This window comes from Anolis sagrei, chromosome 1, assembly GCF_037176765.1.
Source record: "Anolis sagrei isolate rAnoSag1 chromosome 1, rAnoSag1.mat, whole genome shotgun sequence".
Lineage (NCBI taxonomy): Eukaryota > Metazoa > Chordata > Lepidosauria > Squamata > Dactyloidae > Anolis > Anolis sagrei.
This window is the reverse complement of record NC_090021.1, coordinates 225191871-225214090: the sequence shown is the minus strand read 5'-3', so window position 1 is coordinate 225214090 and position 22220 is coordinate 225191871. Positions and strand designations below refer to the sequence as shown.

The window sequence follows — 22220 nt, the reverse complement described above, 5'->3', positions numbered from 1 at the left end:
GATACGTTTCTAAGTAGGGAGCTGATTATGTATGCTTTGGTCTGTTCATAGAAACTGTAGTAGATGCATTGGGACAGAGTCTTTCATTATGTTACAGGGACAGAGTCTTTCCTTATATAGGGTACCTACAAATCTCCCATGCAGTAATTCAGATGGGAGCACATTACACCTTGCTTTGGAAAATAGGTAATGGTATTTGGCCACAGTCAAGTTCTTTAGTAGTTTAGTAGTTGGAATGGCCCAACATAATGTATGGAGAGGGCACAAGGGGAGCAAGATATATAAGAATGTGAGTTCAGTTCACAGTCTGTGTTTAATTGAATTGATAGCCATGTCAAAACCCAGATAAGTAAGAAGGGATGCGAAAAGGCCAATTGAGGAGGCTTTCTTGGAATTGATCTTAAACCAACTGCTTATGTATTCATCCTGAGCTAAGTGACAAATCAAACCAGATCCTAAACTAAAAACTCTGATCTTGAGCCAGTATTCAAGAGCCCACCACCAGGCTCTTATTGACAGGAGTGCTTCCCTGGATCCAAGTAATAAGACACAGGAGGGTACACATCTGGGGAACTGGAAAAGGACCCTCAAAAACTTTGTTTACTGGAGTAGGAGTAAGTGTTGATTCACATGTAAAGCTGCATGGCACCAGTGCCTGCTCACTTCATGAGTTATCACTTTAATATTCACAACTGAAACATACAGACTTCCTACAATGAGGATTGTCAAGTGTATGGTCATGTTGGATGGTAAGGACGTGCTGCCTAAAACAATGATGCAATGCAGTTGTGGGGAAATTGCTCACTTGTCTTTATTTAGCAAATCATGACACAACAGACCATTGTTCCTTTGCTTCTGAGAGTCAAATATGGAGAAATGCATTTAGCTGAGATCAATCTTTTGTAGTCTCCTTTTTCTCCGTAATCTTCAACAGGTAATATAAATCATTCACATACTTACAATGATGTGTTGTTGACTCAGATTCTAGATTAGCTTCTTAGAAATCCCCCCCCCCCCAAAGAGAAGAGAGGAACCAAATGATTTTTATTTTAGATATCCATATCCATACAAACTAATTTTATTTGGGATATCCACATTAAATAATAGAGAGTGCTTCCTGGCCCAACCGCTCCCTGGGAGGGTTCTCCTATGAACTAAGCTGCTGCAGATTGTCATATCACCTTGCCTCCTGAAAGTGATCTCTAGTTCTACAATCAGAAGCAGAATTCCAGTCACAATTCCACCTTGTACTGAAAATTGCTTGTGCATATGGAATGGGAAAATCAATTTGTCATGTTCTAATTGCTATGACTGGCAGATGAATGGGTTGTTAACTGTCATCATATCAGCTTGGACTTATGTATATTCTCCTAATAAGAAGATGCCTGTTACTACGGTCTTTCAAAGTCAGGGATGTGGCTTCCTTGAGTGAGGACACATCTACACTGCAGAAAGGCCTTGGATCAGTTCTGTGGTGTTCAAACGCCACACAGAGCTGAACTGTGGTCATAAAGGGCAAGGGCATCTAGGCCCATGTTAACTAAAGTTGGGCCTATTTAAACAGTTGGGCTGATTCTAGGATGGAATTGGCTGCAACCACCATCCCAATGTTTTCCACCCTCTGCCATGTTGCACAGTACTTACCATCTTCTGATGGTGTCCATGTTGTGCAATCTCTGGCTGCAACACGAGTCCTACCAATCAGCCATCACCTGTAAAGAGGTCAGCTAGGGTTGTCACCCTATAATCCCAGTCAACATCACTGCAAGTGAAGGTCAACTTGCAGGGCCCAAGTTGTGTCCAGAGACCATAAGGGTGACCATCCAGTGAGGACTTTCACCCACCTCTGCAGCAACTGGAGAGGGGGTGGGTGCAGGGACCATCTTATGGATGAGCCAGTATATGCCATGCCAGATCGGGCCTGAGGATAGTGAATCAATGTAGATCCACCCTGTGTCTATCTATTGGCTGTGCAGTCTTTCAATCCTTGTAGTGCATTTTTTTTACTGCCTTTTTCCTTACCAGGCACGCCATTTCATGAAATGTCCAAAACACAATAGCCCCAGTTCAAACGTTTTTGCTTTCATTAATACTTCAGGACTGGTTTGGTTTAAGAGTCATTTATTTGTCTTTTTGGCAGTCCATATTATCTGTAGAACTCTCCTCCAGAAGCACATTTCATATGGGTTGATTTTTGTTCTGTCTGGCTTTCACAACAGTATATAGAAATGGAAATAAGATGGCATGGATGGTCCTGACTTTGGTATTTAATTTGATATTAAGAACTTCATCTAGTTCTTTCATAGCTGTCTCAAGTATTTTTCAGTATTGAGATGCCATCTTCATGTCTAAAACTGAAACTATTGTGTTTCTCCTTATTGATCCCTGAAAGTGGTTTCTTTTTCAGGTTACAGATGAAACAATCATACGTATTATATTATATGTATATATGTATTATATTATATGTATTTAGTATTACTACTAAAACAACTCACAGTTTTTCATGCTCTATACATCCAAAGCTTTTGATGAAATTGATAAAGCATAGGCTAATTTTATTTTGGGGCATTCCATTATACAACATATTCTTACAACCCAAGTTGGACATCTGGCATTAAGGCTGTTGAATATTTTGACTGCTCTCATTTAAAATTAAGCACTCTGGGGTGATATGTTACTTTGGCCTATGTTAGAAAGCTTCTCTTATAGGCAACATGAGACAAGTAGCCCAGAAAACAGGTCATGGTACATTTGTGTAAGGGGGTGGGTAGCAATGACAGACTGTTTCTCCTGAATTCCTTAGCTTCCTTCTCCTGAATTCCTTAGCTTATTCTCCTGAATTCCTTAGCTTCATTGGAAGGATGGAGCTATGTGGACTCCTAAAGTAGCCTGCTAGCCATGTGTGGCTCAGGATATTATCCTACTGCCAGCGTTCAAGTAAGATTTGATTGCCAATCCAGTCAATCCCTGCGTATAACCAAGGAAAGGAAGATATCACTTTGTCCTTAATCTCAGACAGCAACATGGTTTGGGTGTCTTGTAGACAGGCCATTCACATAACAGAAGCCATTTTTGAAAGGATGGTGCATGTACCTCTGTGAACCAGACTGACAGTTTTTATTGTTACATGTCACAACACTGCTATGATGGAAGTTTTAGTCATTTAACAATGGTCATCCACATTTTTCTGTCATTATCCAACAACCATATCTCAAAACCCCACAAAGAGCATAAGTAAATGAGATGGTCCTTCTGTACTGTCATATAATCCAAATTATCAAACCAGATAATCCACATTATCATCTTTAAGTGGGATTATATGAGTCTACATTACCATATAAGTTTAAATCAGATAATGTGGATTTTATATGGCAGTGTAGAAGGGGCCAGAGAAGTTATTGAAGAAAAGTAGAGGTTGTGGAAGAATTGATCTTTCCTCATTTCTGCTTGCCACCTCTAGTGTACAGTCACCCTGCCCCATCCTATTGAAAACATAGTTCAGGTTGTAAACAATGCAAACCATTTGCTTAGCTATATAGTGTATGACCACAATGTAGAGATTTGGGTCTAAGAGCTCTAGGGGGTGATTCCAGCCTGTTGACTGCTGCCTGATTATTTATTGTGGTTACTTATTAAGTGAAATTAACCATAAGGAGCCTTTTTGTTTGCTTGCTTAGTTTCCAATGGATCTGCACAAAGCATTCACAGATAATGAGAGCTGTTAGAATTATTCAGATATGGGCCCATAAAGACAACATAGTGAATTGAGGATGATTGGACAGTGCAGTAGAGAAGGTAGAAATGGCAAGTGTTCTTCTGGTAAATATATAGGTTTGCATTATCTATATTTAGACATATCCTTCTATAGTAAATTTCAACATACACATACCATGGATACCTGAAATCATTGATTATAATGAACCCTATATTTTGATTCTACTTGGGCTGGAAGTACACCATAGAATCCCACTGGAGGATCTAAAGAGGCCCAAAAACATATCCAGGGGGAATATTTTCTGGAGTGTGAGTAAGTAAAACAGTGAATATTAAGACTATGAAGAAGAGGGTCATAGTGTATAACAAAGAGAGTGGAGGGAGACTATAACTGCCTACGCTGGAGTTATGGTCAACTTTGATGTAGTTTTGAAAAATGGAAAAAAGATTGCTATAGAACTGCCACTAATAGTCAGGTTTTGTGCTTCAGTGGAGAAAATATTCGGCATTTGGTTGTTTCTTCAAATGTCCTTTACATGGTTGACTGAGATTTTAGCACCGTGCAACTTTATTCATAGTCTGATAATTCAGAAATAACTCCTTGTGGTGTTCCTGAGAGTTTGCAATAGACACCTTACCACTTTAATCTTTGGTAATAGCATAAAAGTGAGTCAGCTGCAATATGGCAGTCAAAGCAAGATGTGATCTTGTGAGTTGTGGTAGGTTGTGCAGCCTTTCATGCAGGTCTATGTGTGAGAGTATGTCCAGGGTATTCAATAATTCTATGTATTTCAGTACCTGTGTACTATTCTGTGATGATTGCTTACTTCTAATGAAAATGTTACTTTGCTCGTCATACTTTCGGTTCTGGCCCAAGGTACCTATCCGAACGCATCTCTGCCTATGAACCCACCAGAACTTTAAGATCTTCTGGGGAGGCCCTGCTCTCGATCCCGCCTGCAACTCAGGTGCGGTTGGCGAGGACGAGGGACAGGGCCTTCTCGGTGGTGGCCCCTCAGCTGTGGAACGCCCTACCCACAGACATCAGATCAGCCCCCTCATTAATGGCATTTCGGAAGAAATTGAAAACCTGGTTATTTGAACAGGCGTTTGAATAGGCAGTGCAATGAATTACAATGAATTACAATGAATCATAGGAATCGGAACAACTGATGACGAACTTGGATTATGATTTTAGTTATGAGACGCTAGTGAGCTGGTTATTGATGTTTATTGATGGTTATTGATATTATTTGCTTAGTGTATTATTGTGTTAATTGTCTTTTAAATGGCTGTATGGTGTTTGCATTGAATTTCTGCCGCTTCTTGTTGTTAACCGCTCTGAGTTGCCTAATTTGGCTGAGAAGAGCGGTATACAAATAAAGTAAATAAATAAATAAATAAATACTTAAGGTTATACCTGGTTTGTCACATTGCAATTGGCTTTGTATTTGTTGTAAGTCATTTGTGCATTCAGTATTTCTTGGTGGTATGAATATGAACAGAGGAGTGAAAATCAGCCACACGCTCTACTGTTGCTGTGGTGCTTCCTATATTATAGCAACACAGACACCATTATCCTTTCCAGAGAGCTGATCTAGGGAAATCAGAATCTGCTAGTTTTATGCCCTGCAACGCTGGTGGATTATACACTAGACATTGTAGCAGTGTAATAACCTTCGACAGTACAGTGTAATATAGTTTTTTGAACATGATCCTATAGTCTTAGCAACAAAGCAGAAACCAGAGCGATCACTGCAAAAACAAATGGTAATTGAGAAACACAGCAAACCTTCAGTAGCCCTTGTAAGTCTCTCTTTATCTTCTAATGATTATGTGGTATATATGCAATGCCTTCTATATGAAAAATATAGAAATTCCTGCAAATATTTCTATTTCCAAGGTTTCAGATTCAGAGGTACATGCCAACATAATATTCACAAATCAGTTTCCGGGGTTTCAGATTCAGAGGTCTGTGTCATCATAATATCTACCCACATTAATTTATATCTGCACCAGAAGAATGAAAAGCAGATAGCGACACCAGTGCCTAAGTGTGTGGGAAGGAACCAGGTTGGTATAGTTCAGTGCAGAAGCAGCAAGGTAGCAGAAATGTTGGGTAGAACATATGTATGTGTTGGGTAAAAGGCTCAGGAAAAAAGAAACAGGTGCATGAGAGGCTTCTTCTCCCATCTGAGGAGAAAGGTGATATATAAATTCAATCAGTTAATCAATGAATCAATCAATAACATATGAATCGTGCTAATGCAAATAATATTTTTACCTGCTGGAAGTAAAAATAGGAAAGTGTTATGTTCAGATTCCTTTCTCATCCCATTTTGCCATAGACCTCCAGAGAATTCTCTTTGAAGCTGCTCTTTGCATTCCCCCTGACATTCTCATAAATGAAAAATTATTTGAAATGCAAGTAGCATCTTCAAATAAGAGATTGGCATCATGTCCATGGAACTAAGACAGGGTGATCTACACTACAGAATTACTACATTTTGCCCTCATTGTAATTATTAATGTGATGAAATCACAGGAGTTATCATTTTATAAGGGTTTTAGTCTTCTCAAACTTCATCAAACTATAAATCTGGGGATCCCATTGCATTGAGCCATGAGAATTAAAGTGCAGTCAAACTACATTAATTCTTCATTTTAGCTGCTCCCAGAGAAGGCACATACACGATACTATATATAACATATATAGATACTATATATCACAGCCCCACACCACCCCATTGCTTTGCTTTCAATGATTCGAAAGTTATTCAGGATGCCCTAGATGTATAATGTCACACAGTAGTTTAGGATTTGACATCTGTTTTTGCTCAGAGTCTCAGATAACACTCTGCTTTTATATGAGAATGAAAATCTGTAATTTTGAAATTTCATTGTGTTTTTGTGTGCATATATATTCATGATGTAAGGGGAAGCAGGTGGATATGTCCAACTGGAGACAGAGAACGTGGAAAGTGTTTTGCTTCAGGAGGTGCTGTACAATCAGACCCCAAATGGACCTCCAGACTTGACTTTTATCAATCCGACACATTTGCCCTCATGTGGTTCAGAAGCAAGTACTGTAGTTCATGATTAGTGACTGGAGTCAGGGAGCAGCGTGGTGATCAAATACCCTGTGACAGCACTTTTAGCAATGTTTGAAATCAATAAATCTGAGTTGTGGAAGCTTCACTTTTTATTACTGTCCACAACATTGCTTCTGTTGTAGGAATTAATCGCTTACCCGAACAGAATAAAACCACTTTTCAGGATTAGCATTTCTTCTTCTTCTTCTATAACTGTCAATTTATATATTAAAAAGAATCATGGCATGAGGCGCTTGTCTTCCACACAAAATCATACAAAAGGCTCTCTTTATTAAATATACATTATATACAGTTTGTCTTTCTTTTATACAACAGTAACCATAGAAAACAAAAAAGCTAAGGCTAATTTTTTGTTTGTTTTAATCCCCATACAGTGTATTAAGACATGATACATGGTCTACAAAACTGACTTGGACTGAGGCTACATCCTAGGGGATTCTATCTTTAAAAATAAACAGTGGAAAAAGAGTTAGTTGGACATCCATTCTGTTTTCATATATTTTACCGCAAACTGAAAGACTATCCTCCAAGTTAAGCTTTTTTAAAAAATATGCTCTTTAGTGTGCCTTTGGACATTCAGAGAAGCAAAAGAAACATTGCCCCATGCTTCTTGTCTCCTGTGATCCAAAACTATAATGTTCATATCAGATGTTGGAGCCCCCGGTGGCGCAGTGGGTTAAACCCCTATGCTGGCAGAACTGAAGACCAACAGGTCGCAGGTTCAAATCCGGGGAGAGGGGGGATGAGCTCCCTCTAGCAGCTCCAGCTCCTCATGCGGGGACATGAGAGAAGCCTCCCACAAGGATGATAAAAACATCAAATCATCTGGGCGTCCCCTGGGCAACGTCCTTGCAGACGGCCAATTCTCTCACACCAGAAGCAACTTGCAGTTTCTCAAGTTGCTCCTGATATATATATATATATATATATATATATATATATATATATATATCAGATGTTGCTGTGATACAGGCAAACTATTCCCAGGGAGGGGCCAGATTACATATCTCACAACTAGAAAGGTGACATTCAGTGTGGGATGATACACATAAGAGCATGGCATAGACAATTGGGCTTCCTGACCTCTGGCTTCACTGAATGGCCTAAAGGATTGTTGGTTTTACTATTGTCTTAAATGATTGGTTGACACTTTGCTGAAATACCATAATTAGAAAATTTAAAAATTCAAAATTGCAATTCATTTATCAGCTTTACAGTAATATTAGATGTGATTGAGACAAAGAAGACACTTCTCATTTCCCCATTACAATGGACACAAGCAAATTAAAATGGCATGGAAGATTTTCAACCACCAATCTATGTTATACAGTTATAAGTGTCAACAGTTTATTGGTTTTAGTGGCAAGAATAATTATTGATCCAAGCTTGCAGAGTGTCTAGCTGTGTTAGAACAGATTAAGCCAGAAAATACATGAATTTCCCTCCTTATTAGGAAAAGACAGGAGATATGAGGGCCAAGTATATATATTCAAAGTTCATAGTCAAAATCTTTGCTAGTTTCTAAATCACCAATCTAGCCAGAGCTCTATATTTTTGCAGCTGCCAAACTGATAGTACACGTTTTGATTTTGAACTGAATCTGACTTTGTTTCAGTTAAATCCAGTGATACCATTAAAATTATAACCAAATAATATTCGTATGATAATGTGCTTTCCACAAAATTTGAGATCATCAATATTTTGGTAGCAATGTACTCTATCAGATCTTTGTTTACACAAGAATTTCAGGAGAATTTAAATACCTGATTCAAACAAGCTGCTGGAATAATGTGGTTACAGGTTCCTCACAGATGAATGCCACAAATCTCTGCAAAGGTTTGGATAACTAAAGGAAGTAGTGCATCCTATTAAACTCAGTTGGAATTATCACTATGGATTGTGTTGAATATCATGAGAGGTAGCTGGGAATCATGTAGTCATTAACTATGTTGGCATCAACAAACATTAGGTACATGTCTCCACACACTGTGATCACACAATCAGAGATGCCCATCATGACCTGTTTGCAAGCTTCCCAGAGGTCCAGAGGTATAACACTGGACAATGTTAATGGAACAAGTAGACCTGAAGGACTTTATTGTATGGAGAACATACATCAAAAGTCCACAGTTTTTGTTATACAAAAATATCATTTTAATGGAAGGAATATGGATCTTATTAGCTTTAAAGTCACTTACTCAAGTCACTTACTTTGGGTATACATCACTCAGACTTAAGGATCAGCCCCTTGGCAAAGCATGTTCAATAAAGATGTAATTCAAGTGTTGGTATCATGCTTAACCAAGTAAACTTACTTCAGTATTGCATTTAAAATGATTTCCCAGGAGAAACAAAGCTCTTTTGTTACTAGAATAACTCTACTGTTCCCATTAATGGACGTCAGCATTAGAAATGGAACTCTTAGCTCTATGTTTTGTGAAGTATATCATTTAAGATTCTGGACTGAATGTCATTGGAAATTATAAGTAGGGTTGACTTGTTCAATCAATTGTTTAATGGTAAATCAGTAAGCATGTAAATACTCTGAATCGAACATGTCTACTCCTATTGTGACGATTAATAGGAATGAGACAACAAACAAGACCATCTTCCTAACCATCAGGCAGAAGTGATCCTACTCACCCAAAGTGAGCATTGTTTCTCCTAAATAGTGCAGCTCTAAAGCTTTCCTTTTCTGTCTAGGGCAATAGTTCTCTACCTGTGGGTCCCCACAATTTTGGCATACAATTCCCAGAAATTCCAGCCAGTTTACCAGCTGTTAGGATTTCTGGGAGTTGAAGGCCAAAATGTCTGGGGGCCCACAGGTTGAGAACCACTGGTCTAGGGCTTCATCAACCTCACAGTTCTGCCTTCCTTGTGGTACTGATCCCGGAAGGCTTAAGCTCTAAGCTCTAACATTACCTCTGAATCATGCATGAGAGCTGCCCATGGCTCAACATTGCTGAAGATATCAAGGACAGGTAATAATAGTCTGTGCTTTTTATCTTTCCTGACAGGGCACATGCTGCTAACCGAAATGTCATCCAACTTCATAATAACATGTTAACAAGCCAGGAAGATGGTAATACATTCTAAAGAGTTTTTTAAAGCATTGGACTAAATACTTTGACTTGTTTTTTCAGCATGTTGGAGATGGGGAATAAATATTTTTTTTAAAATTCTAAGGAAAAATGCTTCATTGGGGAAAACATAAGATTAAATAGAGCATGGGAGTGGGTGGGTTGTCAATAATGTTGGGACAGCAGCCCTTCCCCCCCTCTCTCCCTCTTCCTTTTTCACAGAAGTGTTCATGACTACTCCACTAACTCAGGAGGGCAATAAACAATAGGTATATAGGTCACTATATGTATAACATTATTGTGATGAGAGAACATCTTTCCAGATACATTTTGGAAGGATAGATGACAGCCACCTTTTGGATACTCTCTTCTGTGTCCAAATTTCAATATATTTTCTCTTTCATTTCCCCCCCCCCCCCAAGAGTGTGAGCACAAAATACCTTCCTCCAGTGGTGAGAAGTGTCAATGTTTTTATCCTGAAAGAATCTATTTAAATAGGAACCACAGTACAGAATGCCTGTTTTTGTAACTCTTTAACCCCATGCAGATTTTAAATGTAAATGCTCATCCTTCAAAAGTTACAGTGGAAGAAGCATGTCTGCATCCTATCTAGTCTTAAACACAAGCATATACCAACCTTATGCTTGTTTATGCCTTTTTGTCCCTCTGCACTGACCAAAGCCACACATCCCCAGGCCTACCATAGCATCACTGCAGTTCTCCTTCTTGGTCATTCTATACTTAATTGAGTGTTGGAGGGGATTGTAGATGTTTCTGCTTATGTCTTTGACAGCTATAAAATGATTATATAATTTGCTGAGATTTCTGGACAATCCCACTAGATATCAGCAGAGGGTATAATCCCTTCGCGTCTGGCTATAGGATAGGGACTTAGCCATATTTTCAGTTACTTACCCCTACTTTCACTAGGCTTTGAATATCTAAGGTCAAGTCTATGCTAGGGCCAGGCAATGGCCAGCTGTCACTATATTGAACCATACAGGTTTGCAGTCTTAGTGAATTATGTCTCCTTTATAGACTGTATGTTAGAGGTGGACCGATATTGTGGGATATCGCCCCCCCCCCCCCAGAGTCTCAAGGTCCACTGACCAGAGCCAGGTGCAAAATCATGCTGGTGACAACAGTGATCGCAAACTAAATTTCAAATGCTGGTTGAAGGGCTGGAGCCAGTTATCTCCTGCAATTCATAAGCAGTGGCATTTCTTTGGATGACAATGTTTACTAGTTAAGTGTAGGGGCTCACATACAAATAGGTGCATAATTGCACACCTTCCCCAACATCTTATCACACACAGAACAAAAGTGCACCAGTATCTCAGAACACAAACATTTTGCTCATCACACATATATTAGCACACTCCACCTTCCATTAATCTCTACTGAGCAGAGGAAAAACAACGAACTGGGAAACCAGAGAAGTGCTATGTTTGCACCACATCCCAACTAACCAGTTGAACCAAAGTGGGAGAGATCCTACTCACTTTGGGAGCCACAAAATTAACAGATGGCCTAAGAGTACCAGCTGTGTACATGCTTATGTTTGCATGGCAAAGCACCCTTTTCAACCTAAACCAAAAGAACGTTGGATGTGATACTGGGATGAGAGAAAAGTTCCAGATGCAATCCTTTGCTTCTGATTCCTTTGTATAATTAGAACAATTTGAAAAACTAAATGAGTAATTTACAAATTAAAGCAGTTCTCCACTTGGTGTGCTCATTTTGGTTCTGTTCTTAGCCCTCCACAATCTCTTCTTCATTTTTGTCTCCTGCTTAGATCAAAAATCAATGAAGATAAATTAAACAAAAACAACAAAATGAACTATGCATTCTGTGCTTTCTTCATAGTGAACTTTAGGGGATGGGGACAAGTTAACTCTTTTCTCCCTCTGACCTGAAAAGCAAAATAAATTCTTCAGTTTTACTCAAGTGAATCAGGAAATTAAGCTTTTAGCATTAAAATAAGTTAAAGCCTTGTGCTGGCAGAACTGAAGACCAACAGGTCAGAGGTTCAAATCCAGAGAGGGCATGGATGAGCTCCCTCTGTCAGCTCAAACTCCCCATGTGGGGACATGAGAGAAGCTTCCCACAAGGATGGTAAAACATCAATACATCCAGGCGACCCCTGGGCAATGTCCTTGCAGACAGCCAATTCTCTCACACCAGAAGCGACTTGTAGTTTCTCAAGTTGCTCCCGCCATGAAAAAAAAGCATTAAAATGAATGGGTGTAGTGAGTGAGCAAAGAAAGGAGTGGGATCACAAGGGACCTAGCTCATAACAATGTGCACAGGATTTCCTGACATGTTTGAGTTAGATCAGAACCAAAGGCATAATGATGTGTTCAAGAACATCAGCTGATTTGTAATGACTTTGGTAATTAATAAGCTGTTTCATATGCTAATTGATTCCAATAACACCGAAGAGCATCATATGCTATTACAGTTTAACACCTGAATGTGTTGGCTCATTCACATGTGCAAATCATCACCCAAGATCTTCCAAATCAACATCCCACTTACAAACCAATCATGCTTTTAAAATGAACACATGGACTGAGAATGACACTAGTGATGATAACCTTTCACAGAGATTGATTATGCCTGTGAATTTTCTGCCCTGAACTGTAGTTGGTCATATTGAGTGAGTCTTCCATTTGCAGAAATGTCTGACCAATATGAACATATCTTGGTCCTGATATTGTTCATATTATCTCTGCTTTCTAGCTTACCATTTAAAATCATCATATCAGTAGTAACGAGGTATGGGGGCTTTTTAATGACATAGCTACAATATTAACAAATTTTAAGTGAATCTCAGAAAAGTTCAGCATTGTAATGTTCAACTTTTAGAGCCACCGCAAACTAGCATGAATTCAAAATTCAACAGCGAGAGTACGCTGGCATCGCTGCCCTAGCAAAGGAAAAACCACACTGGCAAGGAGAAAGAGGCGGAGAAAGAGGCGGAGAGAGAGGCGGAGTCTCATGACGTCATGGACGTGCTGGCACAGTTTGCTCCCACAGGACACTATTTTGCGGTGGCTCTTACTGATGTTGATTTTCTGTTGACTTCTTTAAATAGTTTTAATGGGTGTTTTTTTTTCCTTTTTTTGGAGAGGAAGGTATTTTAATGGTTTGAATTTGTGGGGCATGTTCTTTGGTTCTTTGTCTTTTGGCAATATTGGGTCAGAATTATGAGAATTTATCTGGAAAGGCTAAGAATATATGCATCAAGTAAAGAATGCATACTTTCAAAAGGGTAGTTAAACTCATAAAGATAATAAGTGTATTTATGAAAGTACCTTTGAAAAAAGCCTGTTTGCTTCAAGGAAGTTGTGGCAGGAAAGGAGGTATGGGCTACCTACCCACTTAACCACTCTTAGATCCTTTAAAACAATTGGTTTTTCAGGTGATTTAAGTTTTTCTGATTAAAGGAAAGCAACTCCCAATTTCATGAAGGTTGAAAAGGAGAAATGAGGTTTCTGAGAGTTTTATGGGGTTTATAAGGCAGTTGTTTCATTTGCTGTGAAAAAATGTTCCATTTTGTATCTCCGCTATAAAACAAGATTGGCCTATAATGCCTCCAGTTTGCTAATCCCAAAGCAAGTAGCAAACTGTATATGCGGGGAAGTACTTCTGTAGCTTTGTGGCTATAGCTATTTAGAATGTGCAGCACCAGTTCACAAACCTAAATAGGTTTCTGATGGATGGAGTACACTACATTTGGCCCTGAGAATGCTCATTGAAATCAATTAAATCCTTTGTACACAACTTTGTTGTGCACTTGAGTATTTGGCTACAAATCCTAAATAAATCTCCATAAACTTCAATTAACAGAATGTCAAAGAATTGAGCTATGATAATTAAAGTGGAATTACTCTGTTACAATTGTTATGAAAGGATCTGAAGAAAAAATTGAAACAAGTATTTGTGAAACTCCAGTGAATTCATTGTTCACAGTCTCAATGTGCAGTAGATTAGTGTTCTGGTATGGTGGTACCTTTCCACCCAGTAAGCATGAAGGGACTCAGTTGAATATCATGAACCACATGCACATTTTTGTTAGTCGCCTCTTCCATTCTCCCTACTAGTCACCTCTTCCATTCTCCCTACAAATTGTTCTGAAAAGTTTGGGGATCCTCTGGAAAAGTGCAGTGCTAAGGGCTGTATGGACAGGGAAATCCTCAGACATGCACTCTTTCTACTGGGGCATTTTTCTGAACAGAAATCTATGTAGGATACTTCTGCTGGCAGAATAAAAACTTTAGGGAAAATCATACTAGAAGATAATGAAATGTAAAGTCCACCAATGTATTTACAATGAAGTTGGGATGGGTTAAAGCAAAAGGAGGCCAAAGATAGTGGAATAAAACCAGCCAGGTGGGTGGCCATTTGAAGTAATTTCCTATGTGCACCTCCATGTCTGTTTGGGTTGTGGGGATGGAATTTGCCTGAGCATTAACTAGTAGCTATTGTACAGCTTGACAAAAACTGTTGTGTAAGGAAGAGCCATAAATCTCCTTATTGACCATTGGAAAAAAGTAGCCATACTAGTGTAACTAGAGGTTATGCTGGCATGAAGCTACAAGAAGATTCAGACCTCTAGATCAAATCCATTCAATAAGTTGACTCAGCATTTCAATCTCATAAGAGTGTTTCCTTTCTTTCTAATCAGAACACTTGGAAAATAAAGTAAATTGTGTTCCAAGAGATAATATTACAATAGGCTAAACAAGGAATAAGTCTATAGATGGATGAATACATACAGTAGATATCAGGCTTTTTCTAGCAGCATGAGGTTACCTCATCATGGCACAAACTCTAGTTGAGGCAAGGCCAGGCCCCATGCTTATATTGAAATCATGTGCATTGTTTGCATTCACCTATTAAGTGGCAAAATGACAAGTACACCGGGATTGTGGCACAGCTGGCTGAGTGTCAGCTGCATTAAGATCACTCTGACCAAAAGGTCATGAGTTCGAAGCCAGCCCGGGCTGGAGTGGGTGTCCAGCCATTGTGTAGCCCGTTGTCGACCTTTGCAACCCGAAAGACAGTTGCATCTGTCAAGTAGGAAAATAAGGTACCACCTTGTGTGGGAGGCTAAATTTAACTAATTTATGAGGCCATAAAAAAAGACTCCGGGGAATGTGGAATGCGGAAGAACTTCATTGGTGTCGTTGATGGACGATGAAAAGCAGCAGCTCCCCTGGCGGCCAGAAAAAAAGTTAAATAGCCTCGGTGTATTTGTCTGTTAAACGTTGTTTGTCAAACTGGCATTGAATGTTTGCCATATATGTGTTCACTGTAATCCGCCATGAGTCCCCTGCGGGGTGAGAAGGGCAGAATATAAGAACTGTAAATAAATAAATAATAAATAAATGTAACAAACAAGAAATATAATGGTTTTCTAATGAAATGGGCAACTTAATATATAACCCAGCTAGGTGAAATTAGAGATACCAACATCAATACTGATTTTACCCCAATGATGAAAACTGGGCTAATTAAACTTAAATCCAAGTGCTTCCACTGAGCCAAGTTGTGTATTGGTCTGAAAGTATCTTTCCAATACAAAAAAAAGTTTCCAATTAAAATTGAATGCACTACTTTTGTAATGCACTAATTAAGATAAGGAAGCAGAATGGCATACCCAGTCAAATTTAACTCTCTGTCTCTAAATCTGTGAATATAAAAACCTCTCTTTCTTAGAAGACAAGAGAAGGTCTCAGTCTTCCTTTTACATGCAAAATCTTTAAAAGCCAGTTAGTCAAAAGGTCAGCTTAGGATTCCAAAGATGAGATGGGAGAGAAAGCGGTTATATACACATGTGAGAAAGAACATCACTTTCATTTTTTTAAGAGGAGACATTTTAATGAAAAAAATAGATGGTAGAAGTATAAAACTTGGAAGAAACCAGCTCGATCCACTTAAAAATGAATTAATCTGTTTCTATTTTATTGTCTAGACCTCCTCTTTTTTCCCGAGTAATACATGGAGCTAGATTGCCCATACCAAAATTTTATACAGAGGGGAAGAACTGTAGATGCAAAAAGTAAATGGGCGATTTATAACGACTGTGTTGAAAAAGGGTATAATATTGCACAATCTGGTTGTAGGAATGATTTGAATAAAAATGTGTATTCTTCCCCATTTCTTTTGAGAATGCAATTAAACATGATTTGAATGAGTGGCTTTGTGTTAGTGAAATCATATAAAGCAGAATGGCTCAGCCAACAAAGAGTTGAAATAATGGAGAGAAAAAAATGGAGTTCCCAAGTGGAGTCAGGGCATAGTACATTTCTAGATTTGTTTGAGCCACTGCCTTCTACTGCCTATTCAGCCTTCAATAATTTAGAAAAGTTATGTGAGGAAAGACATCAAAGCAACTTTAATGAGAATTACTGCTGTCATGTTCAAGAACTTTTTAATATTCACAAATAAAAACGATGAAGTTTACTGAAGCTGATTGTTAGGGTGTTGACATGATAGCATAATCATTAGGTTGAAATGAATGTTCTTTACAAAGTTGAGTGGTTTGTGACATAGATCATTCATCTCATCTAAAATTGAAAGCTTATCTAATTACTACCAAGGGCAAAAGAATGTTTTAAAGAACATAGAATGTCAAGCGTACATTTCCCAAAGTTATCTTTCCCAGACTTTGTGTGCTTGACACATCTTCCTGTCCAAGATGACTGTATATATAACTGGAAACATACAGCTGAGTTTATTCACTATCATGTAAAAGATAACTGGAAGGCCTATTAGTCTTTTGACTCACGCTATGATAAGCATTTTTAGTTACAGGGGGAGAACATGACTTCTTCCTGGGAAGAACGCCCCTTGCTACCTATCCCATAGATGGAAGCAGAGGAAATGGAGGTATGGGTATATATTCAGAGATACAGATTGATGGTGGGATGTTCAGGAAAAAGAAAATCTATAGCAACAGCATCTCCTTTATGACTAAGACTGCGGGTAGACATTAATAGCATAAAAAGCTTCCAGCTTTATGACTAGAATTGTAGAGAGGAAGATTAATAGTATAGTTGATGGAGAATTCATGATGAAAACTCTGGAATTGGAAAGGGCTTTTAGCAATTTTCTTCCTTCTATATGAAAGACTTCATGAACAACACCGTTTTCAAAGGCCATTTGTTGTTCAGATCATCCTGTGCAAAATTCACATATGGAATTTTATTGCAAAAACCAGTATTTTTAATGTACTTTTTTCATTAAATAGTCTTGAATGTGAAGATCCTTATAAATCTAGAATTCCCAGTTGGAGTTTCCCGATAATTGAGGAGCATATTTTTTCACATACTTCTGTTTATTTATTTATTTTAAAAATCTTTGCTATCTAAAGCTCTGTTGAAGGTCTCCAAGGTTAAATGACAGCACGAGCGATGACTTCTCTGTTCAGGAAAATCAGCTGAGTGGACAGCAAAAATATTTTGTTTATCTCCCTTTTTGTGTACAGCAGAGATATAAGAATATGCTCGAATTATATTTTTAAAAATCCATCATCCTTGATTAGAAAGGATATTTGAATAAATGCCACAACATTCTTCATTTTAAGTGGTTTTCACAAAAATATCATTGTTACAAAAAAGAAAAGAAAAGTTTTTCCTATACACATAAGTTTTGCAGAAAAATCCTAAAATGTGCAAAATCATCCAAAATGCACAAAACTATTTTCAAAGCTGAACCAGAGGGAAGAAACTTTCATATTTTTTTTCTTGCATCCAAGTATGAAGTATAGAAAAAATGCAGCCCTGGTACAAAAAGAGATTTGTTTATACTTGCAATAAGAAACGTAGCTTCCAATAATGGTCCTTAAAGTCTTCTCCCAGGACTAATGATTAAAGTATGAACATTGCAGATCTTTATGGGTTGCATGTTATATAGCCTCAGGAGAATCCAAACGTTCGCAAAATCCTTAAGGTGGAAGAGGCAATGACTTCTTAGCTTTAGTTCCAAGGCCAAATACTGGGTATTACATTAGTGATGCAGCTGTCATACTGTATACCATCTCATAGTCAATATCTCTTTACGATTTAAATGGTGGCAAGCAATCTTTATCTTGCAGGGACAAAACACACTTCTTTCCTTCTCATTTGTGGACTGCCATTTTTGGAAAATCACTGAAAATGTGAGGAAATGTTTCCACCAGGGTAGTGCTAATCAACATGCTTCAGTTTGTTCTTGTGGGTTTTTTTGGGCTATATGGCCATGTTCTAGAGGCATTTCTCCTGACGTTTCGCCTGCATCTATGGCAAGCATCCTCAGAGGTGAGGTCATAGCTTGCCATAGATGCAGGCGAAACGTCAGGAGAAATGCCTCTAGAACATGGCCATATAGCCCGAAAAAACCCACAAGAACTGAGTGATTCCAGCCATGAAAGCCTTCGACAATACAATGCTTCAGTTTCCTACAATTTTATTTATCCTGTGAGAAAGACTTCTTATTCTTCTGGTTCATTATTAATTAGGACACGAGAATGCTTGCATGTATCTTTTTTTGAAAATATTTTTGTGGTGTTTTTGAATTTGTTTCATCATGGAAGATGGCTGGTGGTACTGAGTGACACCCCCCCCCAACACACACACAACCACAACCACACACACACACACACACACACACACACGTATTACACACTTCCCTATTTTCAATATGCTTGACTGACCCCTTTTTGCAATGTAAATAAATGCAATGAGAAAAGTCCTATTGCACAACCATCTAGCTAACAGTGCTTCCCACCCTTCAATTAAAGCCCAGGAGAAGATATCATAAAATAAAGGACACAGAGGCCTTGTCCATCTCATAAGTAAGGGAAGTGCAAGCAATATGAACCACAGCCGCATGAAAATGGGAATTTGTCTGAAATTTTCTGCCCCCCCCCCCCCCGCGCAAAAGAAAGTAATGTGTATGGTTTAATAAGAATTGTTGAAAAATGCAGAGCAACTTCTTATTGTAGCATTAACTTCAACTAATGCAGGCAGCAACTCTGTCACTTCTGCAATAGCAGAGAAACATGCTCTTATGCTGTCAATCTGAAATTTTAGTTTTTGTTTCATAGCCACTCTTGATAAGTCCCTTTGGCATATAAATTCTTATATGCTATGAATAACTACACAGCCAAATTCTTAAAAAGTATAACATAGGGGAAGTTATCCTCTTTGAACATTACACAAAATATTAATGTAGGTATATATATGCGCACATACTTCACTTACCAAAGTATAACATAGTCAAATTATTAAGAGCCCATTCTAGAGTTCACAGATTGAAAGAGGTACAAAATATGGTTAGTATAAGAAGGGAAACAGTGGTATTAAGAGCCTCTCATATTCTAACTTGTGTCTGAAACTGTATACTATTCAAAAAGGAAGGAGGTGACTTTGATATCAAAGTAATGCTCAGGAAAGGCATTTCTTTGTATAATTTTAAAGATGTTTAGGGGCCTTTTGTCTAAGTATTTGAAGTCTGGCTTTTATTTAATTTAAAGAATGATCCTAGTGCTAATGGTGGCAATGTTTTTTTTTTCTTTTTGCAGAAGAAAGACTAAAACCTTCTGTCATCATTCATTCATCTTTCCTCAGAAAAAAATTACAATTTTCCTAATTCCTAACTTCAAGCCAATGAAAAGTCATAAATATCTTTGAAGGGACATTTTTATCCAGTCTCTAACTCAAATATTTTGATTCAGCACTAATCTAGAGCATTGTTTCCATCAAGATTTTTATATAAATGATAAGAGGAAAAGGAACCTTCAAGTCAAAAGGTTACAGTAGAAAGATATGGAGGGGATAAAGTCTTCCAGATCTTCAGCTTGCAAAATCAAGACAGCACCACCAATATGCAACACAACTCTTATGCTGGTTTGGCTCCTGTTAAACATACAATTTTTAAAAATGAGCTAATTTGGTCTTATTTTTCCCACTACTTGGTTGCAATAGCTGTGATGCTACATAGTTAGCTTGCACACTTTACCTCTAGTATATATCACTCAGGTCCCATATGAAATGATGACTTAAATGGGGCCCAAAAACTAAACAGTCAACCAGAAACTAAACCATCAACCATGCATGTTATGAGCAACTTAGATAGAACACACAGTTGGTTGAGCTGTTACGCATTAACTGTTGTGGTGTGTTCAGACGAAGAGATGAGATACTGCAGCTACTGCCCATCTCTTCTGTGCAAAGTGGGTTCTTTCCAAAAGGATGGAGGAATTCCAAAGAAATTGATGAGTAAAACAACATACTGTATCATCATCATCATCATCATCATCATCTGAAGAGTTTGCTAGATGAAGTATTCTCGTTTGCACTCGCTCACTGTATTCTGCAAGTCAACATCAGCTTTAAAAGAACTCTCGAGGTGTTCTGGGTATTCTTTTTCCTTTGTCTGGTTGTTCCGATGTGTCTGTTTATGCTGGTAAAGAAATCTGCTCATAATGGCCACAATACAAAAGATGATGAAGATGACCACTGCTATAACACCTGGAGAAAATGGGGAAACAGACATAAAAGGGAAAAGAAAGAGAGGATTGTAGTTTATTGGCAGCACAGATTTCAGGGAAACATCATTATGTCAGGAAGTCTGTAGTTCTCCCTAAAAATATGTGGCATTTGTAATTACCCAGTTTTTAAAATAAATTCTATCTGATTGCCTTGTTTCTCTAGTGTTACTAGAGAAGTATACAATTTCTATTTATCTTGTTCTCGGACATCTTAGTAGTGCTTGGTGAAATGAGGCCATCGTCATTATGTGTCATTAGAATATCCAGGATTGCTGTGATTTTCAGCAGCAGAATGGACACTACTGGTAAAATCGACGAATTTACTCTCCTTCACTTCCTGAGTGTTCCCCTTCAGCCTTGTAAAAGATCTGTCTGACTTACCGGGAAGATGGAGGCTACAGGTGATCCTCCACCCGCCATCTTCTTTGGCCGTCTTCTCCCTAGGGGCCTTTGCATTTCATGCACTGGCTCGGGTACATGAACCTCATGCTTCAATCTGATTGGCTCCCTTAGGTGGACATGAGTGAAGTCCTCTTCACTCAGGTCCACCTACATACTATTTTTGTCTGCCTAGCAAACCAGCCCCTCCATTTTCTTCTGGTGCTTCCCGCCCTCAGTTTGCTGTATTGTTGCTTTTGTTTTGTTCTTTCATTGGCCCTGGATCCGGTTCTGGGTCTTTTTCCCTCTGCTGAGGGATCTTCCTATAGTTTGGTGGTGGTGGTGGGGGGATGCAGTTAGCCTGGACCAGTGTTGAACAGGAGCCTGCTCCTTATGCCCCCAGCAGATTGGGCATCATTCGCTCAGGCATGCCCTCCGGTGTCCACTCAGTGGCACCTCATTAGTGTAGTTGGTTCAGCACTTGGGCTGGCTGATGTGGTAATTCAGAACTCGTGTGTCTACCGACCCTATTTTCAGCTGTAATCAATAAACACATTGTTGCATTTGTTATCCCAGCCTACATGTGCCTTGTGTTGGTTTAGGGGGATGGTTACTTTGTACATGCAAATGAAAATTCCATTGTACAGAATCTTCCATACCTGATGTTAGGCACAGCCCTAAAATTAACTGTGTACAAAAAAGTCTATAATAATATAAATATATTTATATATAGTAACTGCTGTATATATTCATGTATAAATTATAAATATTAGTGAATAAATAACCTCCTGAAACCTGGGTCAATTTATCTATGGATAAATATAAGTACTTTACCTTAAGTCATGTCAAAAATGAACCCTCCCTTCTCTTGGTAGAGTGGTGAAAGGCATGAGTATAGTCTGTATGAGGAGAAGCTAAAGGAAACACCAACCTGAATCTTCCTACTCTCTCTGCCATGGTTCCACTTTTGGCTTTTTTGAATCCCTGGGTGAGAAAATGTCAGCGGTGACCAAGGAGCTGCTAGCTCCCTGAGGAATTGCTGGTGCATTACTTCTCTCCATGGGATTACCTTCAACTTACCCACACTTACTTTCTTACTTACTTAGGCGATCCCTCATAGTCCGAGGTTGATGGCCCTCCAAGTGTAGTGTCCTGGCAGTGGGTCCGTAGGTGACTGTGGAGCCTTTTTCTTGATCTGCATCTTCTCCCACAGTGAGGGCATCGGTTTCCGGGTGGAAGGTGGTCCTGGTCGGGGTTGGCTTGACGTGCCTTCCTCTTGGCACTTTTCTCTCTTTCGTCCTCCATTTGTACTTCTTCAAATTCTACAGCACTGCTGGTCACAGCTGACTTCCAACTGGAGTGCTCAAGGGCCAGGGCTTCCCAGTTCTCCGTGTC

The 22220-nt window shown here is 38.8% G+C and overlaps 1 protein-coding gene across 1 annotated transcript in view; it reads right to left on the bottom strand.

Moving 5' to 3' along the window:
• Positions 1–7060: 7060 nt before the first annotated feature.
• CNTNAP5 (contactin associated protein family member 5) overlaps positions 7061–22220 on the bottom strand; it is a 488740-nt gene continuing 473580 nt past the window's right edge. The window contains exon 24 of the mRNA XM_060774159.2: positions 7061–20427. Within this exon, the coding sequence (XP_060630142.2) occupies positions 20231–20427 (197 nt within the window). The 3' untranslated portion in view covers positions 7061–20230. The remainder of the gene's footprint in view (positions 20428–22220) is intronic.